At 33.2% G+C, this 17,329-nt stretch overlaps 1 protein-coding gene across 1 annotated transcript; it reads left to right on the top strand.

Annotated features, from left to right (window-relative positions):
* The first annotated feature begins 2,608 nt into the window (after positions 1-2,608).
* Positions 2,609-5,083, top strand: LOC132304382 (cytochrome P450 81Q32-like). The gene is made up of 2 exons (XM_059802035.1): positions 2,609-3,668; positions 4,302-5,083. The coding sequence occupies exons 1-2, from the start codon at positions 2,730-2,732 to the stop codon at positions 4,905-4,907; spliced, it is 1,545 nt and encodes a 514-aa protein (XP_059658018.1). The 5' UTR covers positions 2,609-2,729; the 3' UTR covers positions 4,908-5,083.
* Positions 5,084-17,329: the final 12,246 nt, after the last annotated feature.

Genomic DNA, 17,329 nt, shown 5'->3' on the forward strand with positions numbered 1-17,329 from the left:
GTATTACCATTCACAAATTTCTTTCATAATGTGTATCTACTGTGTCCTCTGCCCCAATCTAACAAACCAGGTCATTTTTTTAAAATGGTGGGATCAATTTTATAGTATATATATATATATTTTTTTTGATGTACCAATGACATGGTTACTCACCCAATACCTTCTTCTTTTTGTTTTTTATTTTTAATTTTTTGGCAACAATAAGTAGAAAAATTACAAAGAGCCAATCAAGCCCGAACCAACAAAAGAAAGATCCGCCTCAATGGCTTCACGAAGCCAAGGAGGCCAAATAGACCACTTCACTTTCTGTCTTCCATCGGCTAACCTTTTTCTCTTATTTTGTTAAGAAAAAAAGTAAAAAACTCTCTTTAATACTATCAAATTGACATAAAAAATCCTTAATGGATCACACATTTTAAAGGTGGTTGGATGCCTGGGTACATAAACCCTAATTGAATCCCATGAAAATTCTGATTCTCTGCCACAAAGTATTCGTCTTCACACATATAACGTGATCTTCACTTTTATATATACACACTTACACAACTTGATCTCACTGTAATATTAATTTAGGAGTCATAATTCAAATTACAAATTCGTAACAATACATTACGATGCTATTATTAATTTTGTTCATAAATTAAAAGTGTGTATATATTTATTTATCAATTACAGTGTATCTCTGTAACGTTTCGTTATTTTTCTCAATTTGTTTTGCGGTTTCCCTTCCCTTCTCCTTAATTTGTTCTAGGGTTTTTATCCCGTCTCCTTCCTTAATTTCTTCTAGGGTTTTTATTTTTCACCTATACTTTTTTTTAATAGTTTACTTTTAAATTACATTAAGCTGTCCACTCACCCTAATTAATTTGTTCAGGCACTCCATATCATTCATGAAAATCAATCATTATGTTTGTCATTTTTGGCGTGAAAGATTTTCATGAGGTGACCTACCAATATTTCTTGACCCTACAACCACTACACTCAACGTTTATCTGCCACTGCCTTGGCCAAAATAATTGTTCACCCCAGCATGGTCCTACTGTTGGGATTTATATGTCCTGACATAGCAAATTTTTATTTGGATTATAGTGACATATGTTCCTGACGTATCTGAAATATTTATGATTTATATAATTGGTGAATTCAATGTATTATGTTTCGATTCACTATGAAATTGATAGTGTCCCTGTGATTACGAGAAATATTTATATATATGTATGTGATGGCAATCAATGCATGATATATAAATAGTAATTATAAATTGTTCATAGTCGATAATTATGGATGGACTTATAATTAATTAATACTTGAACTGGATCTGCGTTAGGTTCAGATATATTGCGAGAGCCGTCGTATGCAATTGCTCCTTATCATCGTCATGGCATTTGACTCTTAAGTATGAGAAAATTATAAACTCTTTTATTAATTAATAATTACTTTGATTTGTTCGGCGGATTCTTCGGGATCCTTAGACCGACACTTTGGGTAGTTATGTGATTAATAGTTAGAGGGTTATATTTTCAATATTTGCATCATTGCTACTTGTATTTATTTTGTATTGATTATGGTTGATCACAAAGTAAATTCGAAGGCCTTCGTGTGTTTTTAGACAAAATGATTTATTATATATTTATTTATTTAAATTATTATTTTTGTCAAACAAATGTTTTATTGTGATCGAGCCAGAAATAATCAAAGGTACCAAAATAAATATATTAATTAAGTAGTCGGATTGATGACTTTATTTATCCGATAACTAATTATGCATAGAGGGGTCAAAGTGTAATATTGACTTAGAGGTTATTTATTATTTAATTGGAGTTCAATTAATTTATTTTAGTGGAGTAGAAATTAATTTATGAGTTAATTGAATTGGGTCCATGGACCGGGCTAATTATTAATTCATTGTAGCCAATAAAACAATAGACCCAATGGATTCTCACTCATAGCCCAACTTGATATTGGAATCATATTAGATTTGAGACATGTAAATTAGAGATTGAGAAGGATTCGTTGTTTCCTTTTATTTACCTTTATGTTGCCTATAAATATACATGGTCTATGTATATTTTAGTGGGTGATTTTTAGAAGAAGGAAAAAGAAATTTATTTTCTCTCTCTAGAAAATTAGGGTTTATATTCTCATCTAATAGAGGCTCCCACAAGCCTTGTTTTTCAAGGTCATTCATGGAGGCTTATGATTCCTAAAGGCAAAATAATTACCAAGAAGATGGAGATCCAAGGAGAATGCATCTTGTTAAGGGATCTACAATAAGTGAGAACATTCACTTTAGAGGAAAGATTTAAAAATTTACTCAGACATTTGATGTAAGTATTCAATCCATTAATTGAATGATACATTATAGTTTTATTTTTGTATAAAACTTGTCTCTATGTGATGAATCAAGATTTATGAATCAAGATTTATGAATCAAAATTGTTCCAAAAGTTTTTAAAATTTGCACGTTTCCCAACACCTACTTCATCCATTTCTTTTCTAAGATAAGATGAAGTATATTTGTGGATTCCACATCGATATTGCTAATATATATATATATATATATATATATATATATATATAATGTCGGTATAAACAGACGGATCGTAGGTTCAATTATTGAATTGCCAATTCAGCAACTCCCACAACGGCCGGTTCGCCGAAGACTGATCTCTCCTACTTAAAGGCTTGAAATCATGCATATGCCATTGTAGAGACCAATTAAGCAGAAAATGGAAGACTGGTATGACCTAGCTCTCATCATTTTCTCTCTCCTCCTACTCTTGAAGCTCTTCTTAAGAACACAACACAAACACAAAAATCTTCCTCCAAGCCCTCCTGCTCTTCCCATCATTGGCCATCTCCATCTACTTAAAAAGCCTGCACTTTATCAATCTTTTCAAGCACTTTCCGAAAAGTACGGCCCAATCTTACTCCTCCGTTTAGGAACCCGTAAAGTCCTCGTTGTCACCTCCCCGGCAGCTGTCCAGGAATGCTTCACCAAGAACGACATCATCTTCGCGAACCGGCCGCACATGCTGGTCGGAAAACACCTCAACTATAACAACACCACCATCGGTGTAGTCTCCTACGGCGATCGATGGCGCAACCTACGCCGTGTTACAACTCTTGAGGTTTTCTCCACCTCCCGCCTGGTGATGACCTCCGGCATACGACAACATGAGGTGGCATTGTTCGTAAAAAGATGCAGTAGTATTAATAGTAGAATTCATGACGAGTGGACTAGCGTGGAATTGAAATCCAAGTTTTTCGAGCTCCCATTTAATGCCTTGACCATGATCATAGCTAAGAAGCGATTTTACGGAGAAAATGTGGACGACGAAAAGGAAGCGAGCCGGTTCCGGTATCTGATTAGAGAGCACACAGAACTCGGTAAGCCAGAGAATAATGCAGAATTTTTTGGGGTTTTGCAGTGGTTGAGTTATAGAAAGATAGAGAGAAGGATGATTGAAGTAATGAAGGAGATGGACAAGTTCTTCCAAAGCTTGGTTGATCAATGTCGGCGGCATCGAACGTCTTCATCCAATAATGGTGACACGAGAGAAAGCCATGGACTGTCAGACAGCAAAAGCGTGATTGATAATTTGCTGTCTTTGCAAGAAAAGGACCCCGAGTTCTGTACCGACGAAATAATCAAAGGGATTATATTGGTATGCAATTTTTATCTATCTTATATATTTATCAGTACATATATGTGATATGGGTTAAGAATAAGACTACTCATCTATCTGTAGCATGTTGGTCGTGTTAGTTACCTGGTTGACAAAAGGAATAGAGCAGTGATCTCAAAGTTGATCGACATAATTAGAGTGGGATGCTTTTAAAATCTTTGCTATTTTTCATTATCATCATTCTTATTTTAATTCTATATAAATAGGGTCAGTCAGACACGTGGTACTGAAATTATTTTGGATCAATAAAAAATGAAAAAAAAAAATATAAACACTTTGTTTTGGTACAAAAGGAAAAGTAAATCGGTAGTTTGTTTGTTTGTTTATTTTTTTTATTTTTTTTTATTTTTAATATTCTAAAAGAACATATGTCCAATGAAATCATAACATGGTAGCTGTAAGAATCTTGAGTAAGAAATTAAGTATTTTTCTCCTTATAAGAAGTACACACTATTTATGTTGAGAAAAGTCAACACATTAGATTAATAATGCTACATTTCACACAATTCTATTAAATTTTGATTTTACTTTTTTCTTTTGAAATACCTTCTGGGTCTCATAAAAAGTGACATATTCGAAAAACCGTGACTCATAATATCAACTGTGACTCAGGTATTACTTATTGCCGGAACTGAAAGTTCGTCATCAACCATGGAATGGGCAATGTCACTAATGCTCAACCATCCAGATGTCATGGACAAGGTCAGAGCCGAGATAGATACTCATGTTGGACAAGACCGACTTCTAGAGGAAAAAGACTTGAAGAAATTGAATTACCTTCAAAATGTAATCGATGAAACGTTTCGTTTATATCCTCCCGGTCCGCTTCTACTGCCACATGAGTCTGCTGATGACTGTCAAGTAGGCGGCTATGACATACCTCGCGGCACACTGTTATCCGTTAATGCTTGGGCTATTCACAGGGACCCCAAGCTATGGGAAAACCCGACAAAGTTCATGCCTGAGAGGTTTGAAGATGAGAGGGGTGCTGAAGGTTATATTCCATTTGGTCTAGGTAGGCGAGCGTGTCCCGGGGCTGGCCTGGGGAGTCGGATGGTGGGATTGGTGCTTGGGACATTGATTCAGGCATTCGAGTGGAAGCGAGTTGGAGAAGAGGAGGTGGACATGGTTGTGGTTCCAAGCATGCTCATGCCCAAATTGAATCCCTTGGTAGCTGTTTGTAGGCCCCGTGCCACCATGCTTAAGCATCTTTGCTAAATGACTAACCCTCTCTACGAGACTCCTGCTATTACGAGTGTGTAGACCTCCCAATTATTTGTCAAGTTACTCCATGTATGGTGGCTTTGCTAAGTGCCTCTTTTCAAGTGTTGTGTGAATGTTAGTTGATAATATGTGAAGGCTTCCTTTATATATGATAAATAATTTATTGGAGTCGTTTGGTATTTTGAAATGGATATATGACTTTGATTGAATTACAAGAATAAGGAGAAACATGTGCAATTCACTTTTTATTTTGTTATTGATATATATATATATCGAAATAAATAAGATTTGTCTTATGAGGAGTCCCAAGTTAGTTTTCATAACGTGGATGAGGTGACATTTAGTATTGGTTGTTAAGGGACTAGGTGATATTGGAAATTTTCAGCAAAAAATGGTCCCTTTCTTCTTCCTAAAAAATAAAAATGTCAAAAACTTATGTATTTAATGTTTTTGCACATTCGGGGACTTGTAATCTAATAATATATAAGAATCACTAAATCACTGGGCTATCGAAGAATTTGCGAGGGTTAACTTCCCATATGAACGAGTTCATCAATTTCTTGTCAATGAAAAAATATATATATTTTGTGTAAGAAGATTTTCAAACTAGCTATATTTTATCATCTTGGATGGAGTCATTTAAGCAAATTGCAACTAAAAATAAATTTAAACGTTGTATTTGAAGTGAAAGTAATGTTATCAAGTGATACATCTTTGTAATGTTATAAAGTCGAAGAATAATAATTAAATCTGTCAATCTCCTGTCCATAAACAAAGCTCATTACTCTTGTCACGCCATTAAATTTAAAAAAATTTGGTACAATAATACACGCAGAAATTGCCGAGAGAAATAAATTTTTTAATACGCATATGGATGTCAATGACAATATGGAAGAAATAAGTTTATTATATAATTGTAAGTGCTGGCCATAAATAAAGATCTAATAATTGCCAAGATATCTTTAAAATGCATTAAAATATATATATATTTCCTTTATTCCAAAAAAATATTTCTTTTTAAAAGTGTAGTTTTTATTATTATTTTATTATATTAGTAAGGAATGAATTTTTAAATATATTCTTCTATGTTGGATTCTCATCATGATTTTATAAGTTTGACAAGAAGGGTACATTAAATTTTGAATTGAAACAATTACATTTTTTTATAAGAGAGATAAAATATTTAATTATAATGTTGTGGTTGACACATCTTACTCAAAGGTTCAAAATGTGAATTGTTGTGGATACGAATAAATGTTTTAATATGCATGTGGATGTCAATGACAATATGGAAGAAATAAGTTCATTATATAAATTGCAAGTGCTCGGCCTCAATAAACTATATATATATATATATTGATTTGCTTTTGGAAAGAAGATCTAATAATTGCTGCGATCATCTTAAAAATGTATTTAAAATAAATAAAAAATAATATTTTCTTAACCCAAAAAAATATTTCTTTTGAGGGTTAGTTCTTTGGGTTTGCTTGGTTTGTAATTATAGAAACAATTTTCTGTTTTCAGAAAACTGAAAACTGTACAAAAAAATCGGCTTGGTTCAGTTTTCTGAAAACTCAATTATAAAAATGCCTGTTTTTAGAGAACATTCTTGTATAGTTATCTGAAAATTGTTATCTATTTTTTGAATTTCTGATAACTGTTTTTAAAGTTACAAACCAAGTATGCCCGGGATTTGCTTGATTTGTAACTATGGAAACAATTTTTTGTTATCGAAAAATTGAAAAACAGAAAACTGTATAAAAAATTCTGCTTGGTTCAGTTTTTTTAAAACTGTTTTGTGGAAACTCAATTATAAAAATGTCTGTTATAGAATAATCTTTTATAATTTTTTGAAAACTGTTTTTTGAGTTTTTGAGAACTATTTTCAGAATTATAAACCAAACATGTCCATAATTTTTTAAGAGTATAATTTTTATTATTATCTTATTACACTAGTAGTTTTTATTATTATTCATACGTGGATCCACATGATGCAAGAATGGTAGATTATGAACATTAAAAAATTAGTACATTGAATTTTGAACCGGAAAAATCAAAGAATGGCGGACACGGGAATATTTAATAATAATATGTGGTTGACCACCTTACTTAAAGGTAAAACTTTTGTTCAAAATGTGAATTGTTGTACTCTACTGTATAAATTATATTTTTGATGCAACTTATTCCGATTAACTTTCTCTCTCTAACCTTTCTCTCTTCAACAACCGCTTCTTTCCCTCCATTTTTCTCTCTGCTCCCTTCCATGGGAGCGGGGAGGTGCCAGTTTTGTCTCTTACAATTTCAATAAATTCGGTGTCTATTAATAAGTTCGCTCTGTGGGTCTTTTTCATGTCGTTTTTGCTTTTGTCCGATTAGATCTGCTCATGTTTGACTTGTTTCCGCCTAGTATGGATGGTTCTGCTGTTTTCTCTCTGGCTAGATCTCTGATCTATGTCGGTTTTAATTGTCTCCGACTTGATTTGATTTTTTCTACTTGATTTGATCTTGTGCAGGTTTGGATGGTTTTTCCTTGTTGGAGGTGCCTTGTGAATGTAATTTTGGAGCTATTGTCTCAATAATGGCCAGACCTTTAGTCTTTCCTGTTGCTACTCTTCTCCCTTGATGGTTTCGTTCTTGAACTTTGATTCTTGTTCTTAACAAATTTAAAGCTTGTTATTCATAAAGTGGATGAGGTGACATTTAGTATTGGTTGTTTTTAGCCCAAAAAATGGTCCCTCTTCTTCCTAAGAAAATAAAAATATAAAAAACTTAGGCTCCGTTTGTTTGGATATAAAATATTTTTTTATTTTCTGGTGTTGGGTTGTCGTAAAATATTTTCGAAGAAAAAAATATTAAAATTTAACAAAAATAACTTATCTATCAATTTTCGACAAGTTATTTTATATGTTCTACCTGATGACTCAACTTTAACCTCAACGTAAATTTTTGTCAAATACCGAAAAAATAAAAATAAAATAATATTTTCTAAAAAAAATATTTTACGTTTGTTCCAACGGAGCCTTAATGTTTTTGCACGCTTGGGGTCTTACAATCTAATAGTATTGCAATCTAAAAATATCTCCTCTGCTTCTTAAAGTAAATAGTGGGAATTAAGCTTCCATATGGGCAAATGAATTAATCAGTTTCTTAACAATGAAAATATATATATATTTTGCACAAAAAGATTTTCAAACAAGCTATATTTTATCATCTTGGATGGAGTCATTTAAGCAAATTACAATTAAAAATAAATTTAAACGTTGCATTTGAAGTGAAAGTGATGTTATCAAGAGAGACGGCGTTGTAATGTGGAATGAGTAATAATTAAATCTGTCAATCTCCTGTCAATAAACAAAGCTCATCACTCTTGTCATGATACATAACCATTAAATTAATGTTTTTTGGGTACAATAATACACGCAGAATTTGCCGAGAGAAATAAATTTTTTTATATGCATGTGGATGTCAATGACAATGTGGAAGAAATAAGTTTATTATATAATTGTAAGTGCCCGACATCTATAAACGAACATTAATATTGATTTGCTTTTGGAAAGAAGATCTAATAATTGCCACGGTATCTTAAAAATGCATAAAAATATATATATATATTCCCTTTATTCAAAAAAAAATATTTCTTTTTAAAAATTTAGTTTTTTTAAGAGTGCAGTTTTTATTATTATTTTTATTATATTAGTAAATTTTTAAATAAATTCTATGTTTGGATTCTCATGATTTTATAAGTTAGGACAAGAAGGGTAGATTAGGAACATTAAAAAATTAGTCCATTAAATTTTGAATTAAAACAATGACATTTTTTATAAGAGAGGTAGGGTTAGCAATTTGTGTTTGCGAGTCGTAATCGTATTGTGTTAATTTAATATTATTAGACTAAGCATAAGGGTGGCAATTCGTGTTCATGGGTTATAATCATGTCGTATCGATGTAAGGATATTATGCTCATCAGGTAAATCCAAATTCGACCTATTTAATAATCGCATCAGAAACTCTCAACACTAACCAGACCTATTCATTAAACATGTTAACGTTAACATGTTTATCAAAATGAGAGATTTAATATTTAATCAAATAATAAATATTATAAAAAAAAAATTGTCACAATTAACCTAAATATGTAGTCAAGATTTATGTTGAAATGACTTAACTGCTCATACAGGTAACATATTACACATGTCATATTCAGGATTATGACATATTGAGTTAAACGGGTTACACGGGTTGATCCCCTCAATCCTAATTCAACACAGTTAAGTAAACGAGCTATTCGTATCAACCTTTTTAAGGTCAATCCAAACTCGTTTATCTTATGTCGTGTAGGCGGATCGTAATTTGTCACCCCTAACATTCGTGATATTAGGGTCACATTCAAAGAGAGAGTTTATGAAATAAGGTAATGTAAATTGAAATCTGAAATTTGTATGGTATAAATTTGAACCAAAAATATTGTAAAAGTTTACATAGAACGTATATTACTGTAAGCAAGCCTTGGAAGGAAGAATTAAAACCTAGTTTGCATAGTTCTTCTTAACGGATACTGCTCTCACGCTCTCAACGTATTCTTCTTCCCATTTCCACAGTGTGATTTAGATTTTACCACTTTTTCTCTCCGGCTTCTGGATTCGTAAAAGGCAGAGAAATGCGCCAAGGAGGTTGGAAGTAAGGAATTACACTGTCGCATAGCAAGAAAATTCCCAGATACTGAGTGTTTTCCAATCTTCTAGTCTCAAAATCATAACAAAACACCCTGCTTCCATGCTGAATATACACAAGTTTTGAACTGCGAGGATGAAACACCATCAAACAAGGATTTATCTTAACATATTAAATAGTTAAAGATGCCCGACTTCTCGTAACTTACCTCCTCCTTCAAGATCCTTTCACAACTTGGTATACTGTGAAATAAACTATAAGTAGAAAGCTTCTTTTTGAGATCCCACACTCCAAAAATCAATTTGTCATTCACAGCATTCCGGAGATAACCATCCGGTGACCCGCCCATGATATAATGCAAAAATCCCACCCTCTTAATGAGGAGGAGGCAACTTTATCACCCAGAGACGATTTTCATTTTCCCTGGTGAAATGACCACTAACATACCAATAGAAGATCCCATTTACTGATTGACAATCATATGTATGCTCAACTGAAAATTCAGATGGAGAAGTGAGAAACGATTCACTTCATTGCCTGTACCAGAAGGGAGAGTTTCTGTAGCTAATCCACTGTCATATATGGCTCGTTCTGTAATAAGTTAATAACTCGAATTACTTTGAAATGCATCACCCCATCACCATCACCATCTTTGCTATTGCTACATTATTCTTCACAAGAGAAACCCACTGTAGATGGATTATATACCGTGTTTGGTTTAGGAATAGCAAACCATTGGTTTGTGATAGGGTTACAAACTCGGTAATTAAAAACATGGGAAACTTTGAAATGGTATAGTATTAGGCCTTCAGACGAAGCCTGAGTCAGAGAATAGTTGTTTTTAATGAAATCCGACTTTCTAAACTTCCTTTCTTTACCATTTAAAATTGGTATGAATGAATGCTCAAGTGTTAGCCAATTTTCGGCAGGAGTAATCCGAAAGAATCCCAACAATGGGAGAAGAGAATTCTTCCTTTCAGACTAGTAGTTGTAGCAGAAAATAGGATGAGAAATCAAATTTGGTTCAATTTTCTGAAAACTCAATTATAAAAATGTCTGTTTTTAGATAACTATAAAGGATTATTTTCTAAAAATAGTTTCCTATTTTCTGAATTCTTGATAATTGTTTTCAGAATTACAAACAAAGTAGACCCTTGTTGTTTTTAAGCTATATTTACATACCTATATATATATATATATTATAACTCATCGTAACCATAACTTTTTGAATACTCATTTCAGTTCTCCCGTCAAAAAGCGTAGCTCTCAGTTGTTGTTACACTATCCTTAAATTTTAGCTTATTTAGTATGTTACGACAAGCTTAGCGAACCCAATTGATGTGACCTGGGCGTGTGCACAAAATAATGCACAACACTTTGGTTTTGGAAATGGTATCAAGTGGGCATCATAGTTTACATTTATAAACCGCTAGACACTTATACTATGTAGTATGAAGTGATAAGGGATCGTCCCAAGAGATTGAACACGTGTTGGAATTAAACTTGATTTTAGTGCTAATGAGATTGCACAAGAGAGAGAGTTGAGAGAAAAAGAGTTTGGTGAAGTGATTAAATAAATTGTAATGCCAGTAAATTAAACTAAATTAAACTAAGAATTAAAGAGATAGAAAGAGAGTCTTAGAGTTAGGATTCACCACTAAACTCATGCAATTAACCATATGCTTTCAATTAATGGGGAATTCATTAGTGTAATTATAGATGTGGTCACATTATCATCACAAATCACAATTGTAAGCATAGATTATCAACATCAAGAATGAATTGTCTATCTAATGACAATTAAATTAAAGTGTAGAACCCATTCAATACTACGTCATAACCTACCATACACATTCACAAATGTATCCGATAAGAGCACACATCATTCAAGAAGATAATACAAATTGTAATTAGAAGTATGGATTAACATAATCAAAAACAAATTGCCTACTTTACTACAGTTAACTAATGACAATAAGCTAATTTGTAGAACAACCCCATCAAATTAATTAACAATTGTATCAACTAAGTATCATGCTATGGCCATCACTAAACACAACTAAAAGAAGTATCTAGTGTAGAGTATAATTCTAAATCAATCACACATAGACATGCAATTTTCATATAGAATCAATGGAAGAATTAATTTTCAATCATCTAATAAAGACTAAAATACCTAATTAATCATATATTGACATACAATCAACTAGAGATTTTAATAGAAGAATTTATCAATACAAGCCCTAATTTGTCAAACCAAGCATGTATATATAAAGAAATCATAAGGCCATACAGTTAATTACAACATATTAATTCCCCAAGAAAAGAAATACAAAGGTTTAGGTTACATGAACTTAGGGCTCATCCAAGCCCTAAGTGAAGAACTAGCTCATGGAGGAGATGATCATGGTGTCAACAAGCCCAATCCCCATCTTTTGGCTCCTTCTTCTTGTTCCTTCAATTGTAGACAGAGCCTCTGTAAAATATTCTTCCAACCCTAGCTTTTTCCTTTTTCCAGAGAGCACGTAATATCACGGTACAGAAAATAAAACTTAATCCTGATCAAAATAAAACTTTCTCCAAACTAATGAAAAACTAACCCTAAAAATAATGGACTTGTTTCCCTCAAGTAACAAACTCTATTAAAGTCCATAAGTTACAAAAAAATAAGCCCAAATAATAAAATCCGATAGCCAAGTAAAAGATAAATCCCGTAATGCTGCCAGGGGCTTGGGGATCGATCCCCTAGCCTTGGGGATTGATCCCTAGGGGGTATTTTTTTTGCACATTTTTGCCAATAGTAGGGGATCGATCCCCCAGTGCTAAAAATCTCTTTTAAGCCCCATTTAACTTCATTTGGCCCCCAGGCTAATTGGTTTGCTTTTTGATCGTTGGGAACATCATCAAAGGCCCGGAAAAAGGTAGAATTGACCGCTTTTGAAGGATGAGCACACTATATGAACAATGGGCTGCAGCCTCTTTTTGACATTTTCTAAGCTTTATCAAATTGTCTTTGCTTGACTCCAAAAAGGCTTTAATGGACCATTCTTAGCTCATTTTAACTTTATTGCCCTGAAATACATATAAATATAAACATAAATTAGGACTAAAATATGAAATTAAGATAGATGCAAAGACTGAAATACCCTAACTTAGGTGCTGAAATGTGCAACATTTAAGCACTTATCACCAAGCAATAATCACGAAACACCATAAAAGTAAACACGTCACACACAGAATAAAAAGATTTACGTTGTTCGAGAAAGCTTACTTACATGGTAAAAATCTGGCAAAAGAATTCATTATGTGAAAATCTGGTGTTTACAAGTTTTAACCCCCAAACCTTAGTTCTTGTTCTTACGTTCTTTTTTTAGATTTTTCCTATCTCTCAATGTCCCATACGGCTACAAGAGAGCACTAAACAAGGTCTACGATACGCAAGCAAATAACGGGTCAACAAAGTTTCCTTAGAGGCGCGGCCCCTGAACCCCCAAACTTTTGGTAGGCTTTGGTACACACAAAACTCAATCAATGGGTTGTAGAGTCGCAAACGGGACCTGGAATCAAATTCGGGCCACAAACATCATACCATGCTATAAGGATAATCCTTAATGAACAAGATGGGAGTATTTAAAAATGAAGAGGAAGTACAAGTAACTTATTTGGGATTCTCGAATTGGAGAACGACTAATAAGGTAATGAAATAAGGCAATCTGATAGCTCGAATTCAAATGGGACGATTACAACATGATGATCTAGTCTCCAAAAATCTTCTCTCACTCATGAATAGAAGGGGCGGGAAAATTTTTATATGAGTAACTTCGATCAATCGAAAAAATATGCAAAATTAAATATATAATTAGTACAATATATACTGGGTCACGAGTACTAATTTAATTGTCAGAGGACACTTGGCTGACATTATGTCGGTGACAATCTCGTTCATCATCTCTCTTTCTCTGCAGGAAAAGCATTGGTTCCACATCATGAAAAATTTTGAAATTTTGCATCAAGGAGTTTAATTGAATTAACTTTATTAACTCTTGAGTATGATAACTCGATTCATCTCTTGAATTCACATAATGTTTGTTTTCTATTTGGAACGAACTTAATCACATGATTCTATACTAATCATAATTATCTTACATAATTATAGAAAATCAAATCATAGAAGGGCGGCTTACTATATTAGGGATTGACACGTGACATTTAAAATTTATCTACTTGTAGTAAACCACGTCAACTAATTTAAAGAAAGTTCCAAAACTGCACTGTTTTGAGAAAAGAAAAACTTACCAAAGCTTGAAAACTGCACCTTTTTGAAATATGAAAAATTCACCATACTTTAACGACGTTAATGTCATTCTCTCCTCTCATCTTTTCTAAAACAATATCACTCCCTCTCCCTTCTTGTTCATTCCCACGATTGGGGGAATATTTAAGCCTCTGTAATGGATTTTGCAGGTTAAATTTTAAAAAAGAGAGAAATTTTGCAATTTAGATTTCAGAAAAAAAGAGTGAAAAAAGAGAGAAATTTTGCAATATAGATTTCAGAACAAGAGAGTGAACCAGAGCTTCTACGTTTGGGGGAATATTTAAGCATTTTTAATGGATTTTGCAGTTTACATTTCAAAAAAGAAAGGAATTTTGCAATTTAGATTTCAAAAAAAACAAAGAGTGAAAAAAGAGAAAATTTTGCAATTTAGATTTAAGAAAAAAGGGAGTTAACAGAGATTCTCGGCGCAAAAAATAGTGGGAAAATACATTTATTTTAGCGTGACATATTTTGGGTATGAGCAAGAGGAGAGAAAGGGAGCGATCTTTGTTTGGAAAAGATGAGGGAGAGAGAAAACTTTAACGTCGTTAAAGTATGGTGAATTTTTCTTATTTTAAAGAGAGATGATACATTTTCCGAACTAATCTGCCAATTTATCCTCTGAATTCTAGGTGGCCAGGCCAAGTCAGCAACAAAAAACACTGTTCTCTCTCTTTTCATTCCCTCTCCACGATTCCCCCTCTCCCCCTCTGTTTCTACCATAGCTTGTTTTCTCCACCGGTACAGGGAGATTGAGTATGAGAAAGAGAAGGATTAGATATCGTAAATATCAAATTCCAATCATCTTCCAACCAAGAATTTCATCTCTCATTGGAAATTAAAGTTCCAGAACAACTTCAAGCGCCGATTCAACATTCCTCACTAATGTTTCGCTGCTCCGATTCCCTCCACTTTTCCGGCCACTCTTGCCCAGTTTAGCCTTCACCACGGCCGCAAAAACCTCTCCTTTGAAATTAACACAAACAAACAAATAATGTATATGATCAAAGAGAGATAAGAGTCTCCACCATCATCCGCTGCCTCCATTAAAGTTTGAGAGAGAAATTTACTGAAATTTTTGTTTGATTGATATATCTTTATTCTGTTGAACCAATCATCGATTTGGGTGTGTACAGATCGTTCGAAGAGAGAGAAAAGCATTCGAGTGCAACGACAAATCTAAGAAACTTGTAGTTTCACAGAAAGGTGACAATATAACCCTCGCCGTGGACGAATAGGTATCAGATTTTCTAACTTGCGCCGTGTTGTTATAATAATAATTTTCACCCATGTTTTTTCTTCTCAATCATCCAACCGCCATCATCCGCAAGCTAACAGCTGAAGCCGCAACCAGCCCACCGCCATCATAGCCAACCCATCTCCACCTCGGCGTGAACAAGCCGCCGTTGCCAAAGTCGGATCCGTCTGGCCAGGCACTGCCACAGCTGCAGCCACCGCGAATCATCCACGGCGATTCAGTTCTACCGCCATTCCGAGCCACCGCTGCATTTCTTTCTCTCCGCCACAGTTCACTGTCGAGAGTCCTTTGGCTCGCCGACTGTCGAACCAGCCCGCCAAGCTTGAGATGAGAGCTTGAGGGGAATCGTGGAGAGAGAAAGAGCTGTGTTTTTTTGTATCTGACATGGCATAGCCACCTAGGATTCGAAGGATATGTCGGCAGATTTGTTCGGAAGATATATCATTTCTCTATTTTAAAACGGTGTAATTTTCAAACTTTGTTTAAATTAGTTGACGTGGTTTAACACTATCGTAGATAGATTTTAAATGTCACGTTTTAACGAATTCAACTTAAGATAATTTAGAAGATCCAAATCCTCTTAAAGATCCTGCAACATAATCGTATATGTATATATATATATATATATATATATATATATATATATATATATATATATAGGTACTTATATGATACGTTTTTATGCTGAATTTTAAAATGATTTTTACATATATATATATAAAGAAGAAAAAAAAAAAAAAAAGGGGAAAAAAAAGAACCATTATGTATATGTAGGTGCAAAATTTCAATTAACTAAAATAGTTAAAAGAAAAAAATACAACTCACTCAAAGAAAGATAATAAACAGCAATAATTATTCAGAGAAAAACGTATATTGCTCGATGATCTTTATTGGAGGTCTAGGCCTCTACTTATATACAAAAAGATGGTAGAATTCTAGTAGGACTCGCCTTGCTTGCCCTCTAGTACATTCCATATACCATGTTCTTTCTTATAATGTTGTTTCCTTCTATACTTCTTTCCATGCCAGATTTCTTCTTTTGTAGAACTTCCTTATATGAAGCATCCTTTATTTGGTATGACTGGTTCTGTATTTAAATGAACCTGGGCCGAATGCAACTTAGTCCAACTGACTTTATTAACGAGCTGGAGGTTCAATATTGGCGATCTTGGGCGTTAATGATTTTATCTGGGCTTAAACAGGGCTGGGCTTTCGTAACCCACCAAGAAATTAAAAATGAAACTTCTATTGTGGCTACATGGCTGGCTTTTATTGGAGGGGGATTTTTCCCTCCACAGTATCACATACTGTTTTTTACGGGTGTTGAATAATTAAACCTCTAAACCGTCACGACCTAGGTTTGAGACTCTTGAAATCAAAATCTCTTTCATTTTATTAAGAAAAAGAAAAACCATTGTTATAATTAAAAATGATCAAAAAAATATCATACTCCCTTTATCCAAATATATATATATATATATAGAGAGTCCTCATCTCTTACTCCCCGTGAAGTAAGAAAATTAATCCACACATTTCATATAGACCGTTAGATTAAATCTAACGGTCATTTTTCAAACAGCCTTTTCTTTTAATATAAAACTACTCTCACCTTATTTTTAGTTTCTATATTTGATTTTATCATTACCACCTACTGTAACTATAAAAGGTAATTATCAAAATAAAAATAGAAACATTTGAAAAATAAACTAATACCAGTATATTTTACTAAAAATTTGTTTTTATTTAGATATTTCTTTTAAAGAAAAACAATACATGTATCTTTTAATTTTGCAACAACCGTAGATATTATAGTATTTTCCTAAGAAACATCTTGTTGTTCTCACTATAAGTAAATTAACATACTTCTCTAGTATAAGTAAATTTATCGACAAATATACTGTAATGTTATATTTTGGAATATCGAATTGATTCATTAGAATCGTTGGAATTGAAATTGAAGAAAATTTCATTTAAAATTTGAACAAAAGTTCTTTCTATTTCAATTTGAAGTTGGGCATTTGGTGGAATTCATTATTGAATCTATGAATTTGTGAGTTTGATTATTGAATGATAATAATGTACTGACTATGGTGGGACGGTAGAATCCACCTCAAAAACAACGAGGTAACCCAAATAAAATGGGTGAAACTCTTCTCATAACCTTATCCATGG

The sequence above is a fragment of the Cornus florida genome, unplaced genomic scaffold (assembly GCF_030987335.1).
Source record: "Cornus florida cultivar Cherokee Brave unplaced genomic scaffold, ASM3098733v1 CherokeeBrave_3.0.0_Hap2_Chr04, whole genome shotgun sequence".
Lineage (NCBI taxonomy): Eukaryota > Viridiplantae > Streptophyta > Magnoliopsida > Cornales > Cornaceae > Cornus > Cornus florida.

What these genes read in the sequence shown, in the direction of transcription:
- LOC132304382 (XM_059802035.1), top strand. Translation starts at nt 2,730, where the DNA reads ATGGAAGACTGGTATGACCTAGCTCTCATCATTTTCTCTCTCCTCCTA. An exon ending in TAATCAAAGGGATTATATTG is followed by an intron (nt 3,669 to 4,301) that starts GTATGCAATTTT and finishes ACTGTGACTCAG; the next exon opens with GTATTACTTATTGCCGGAAC.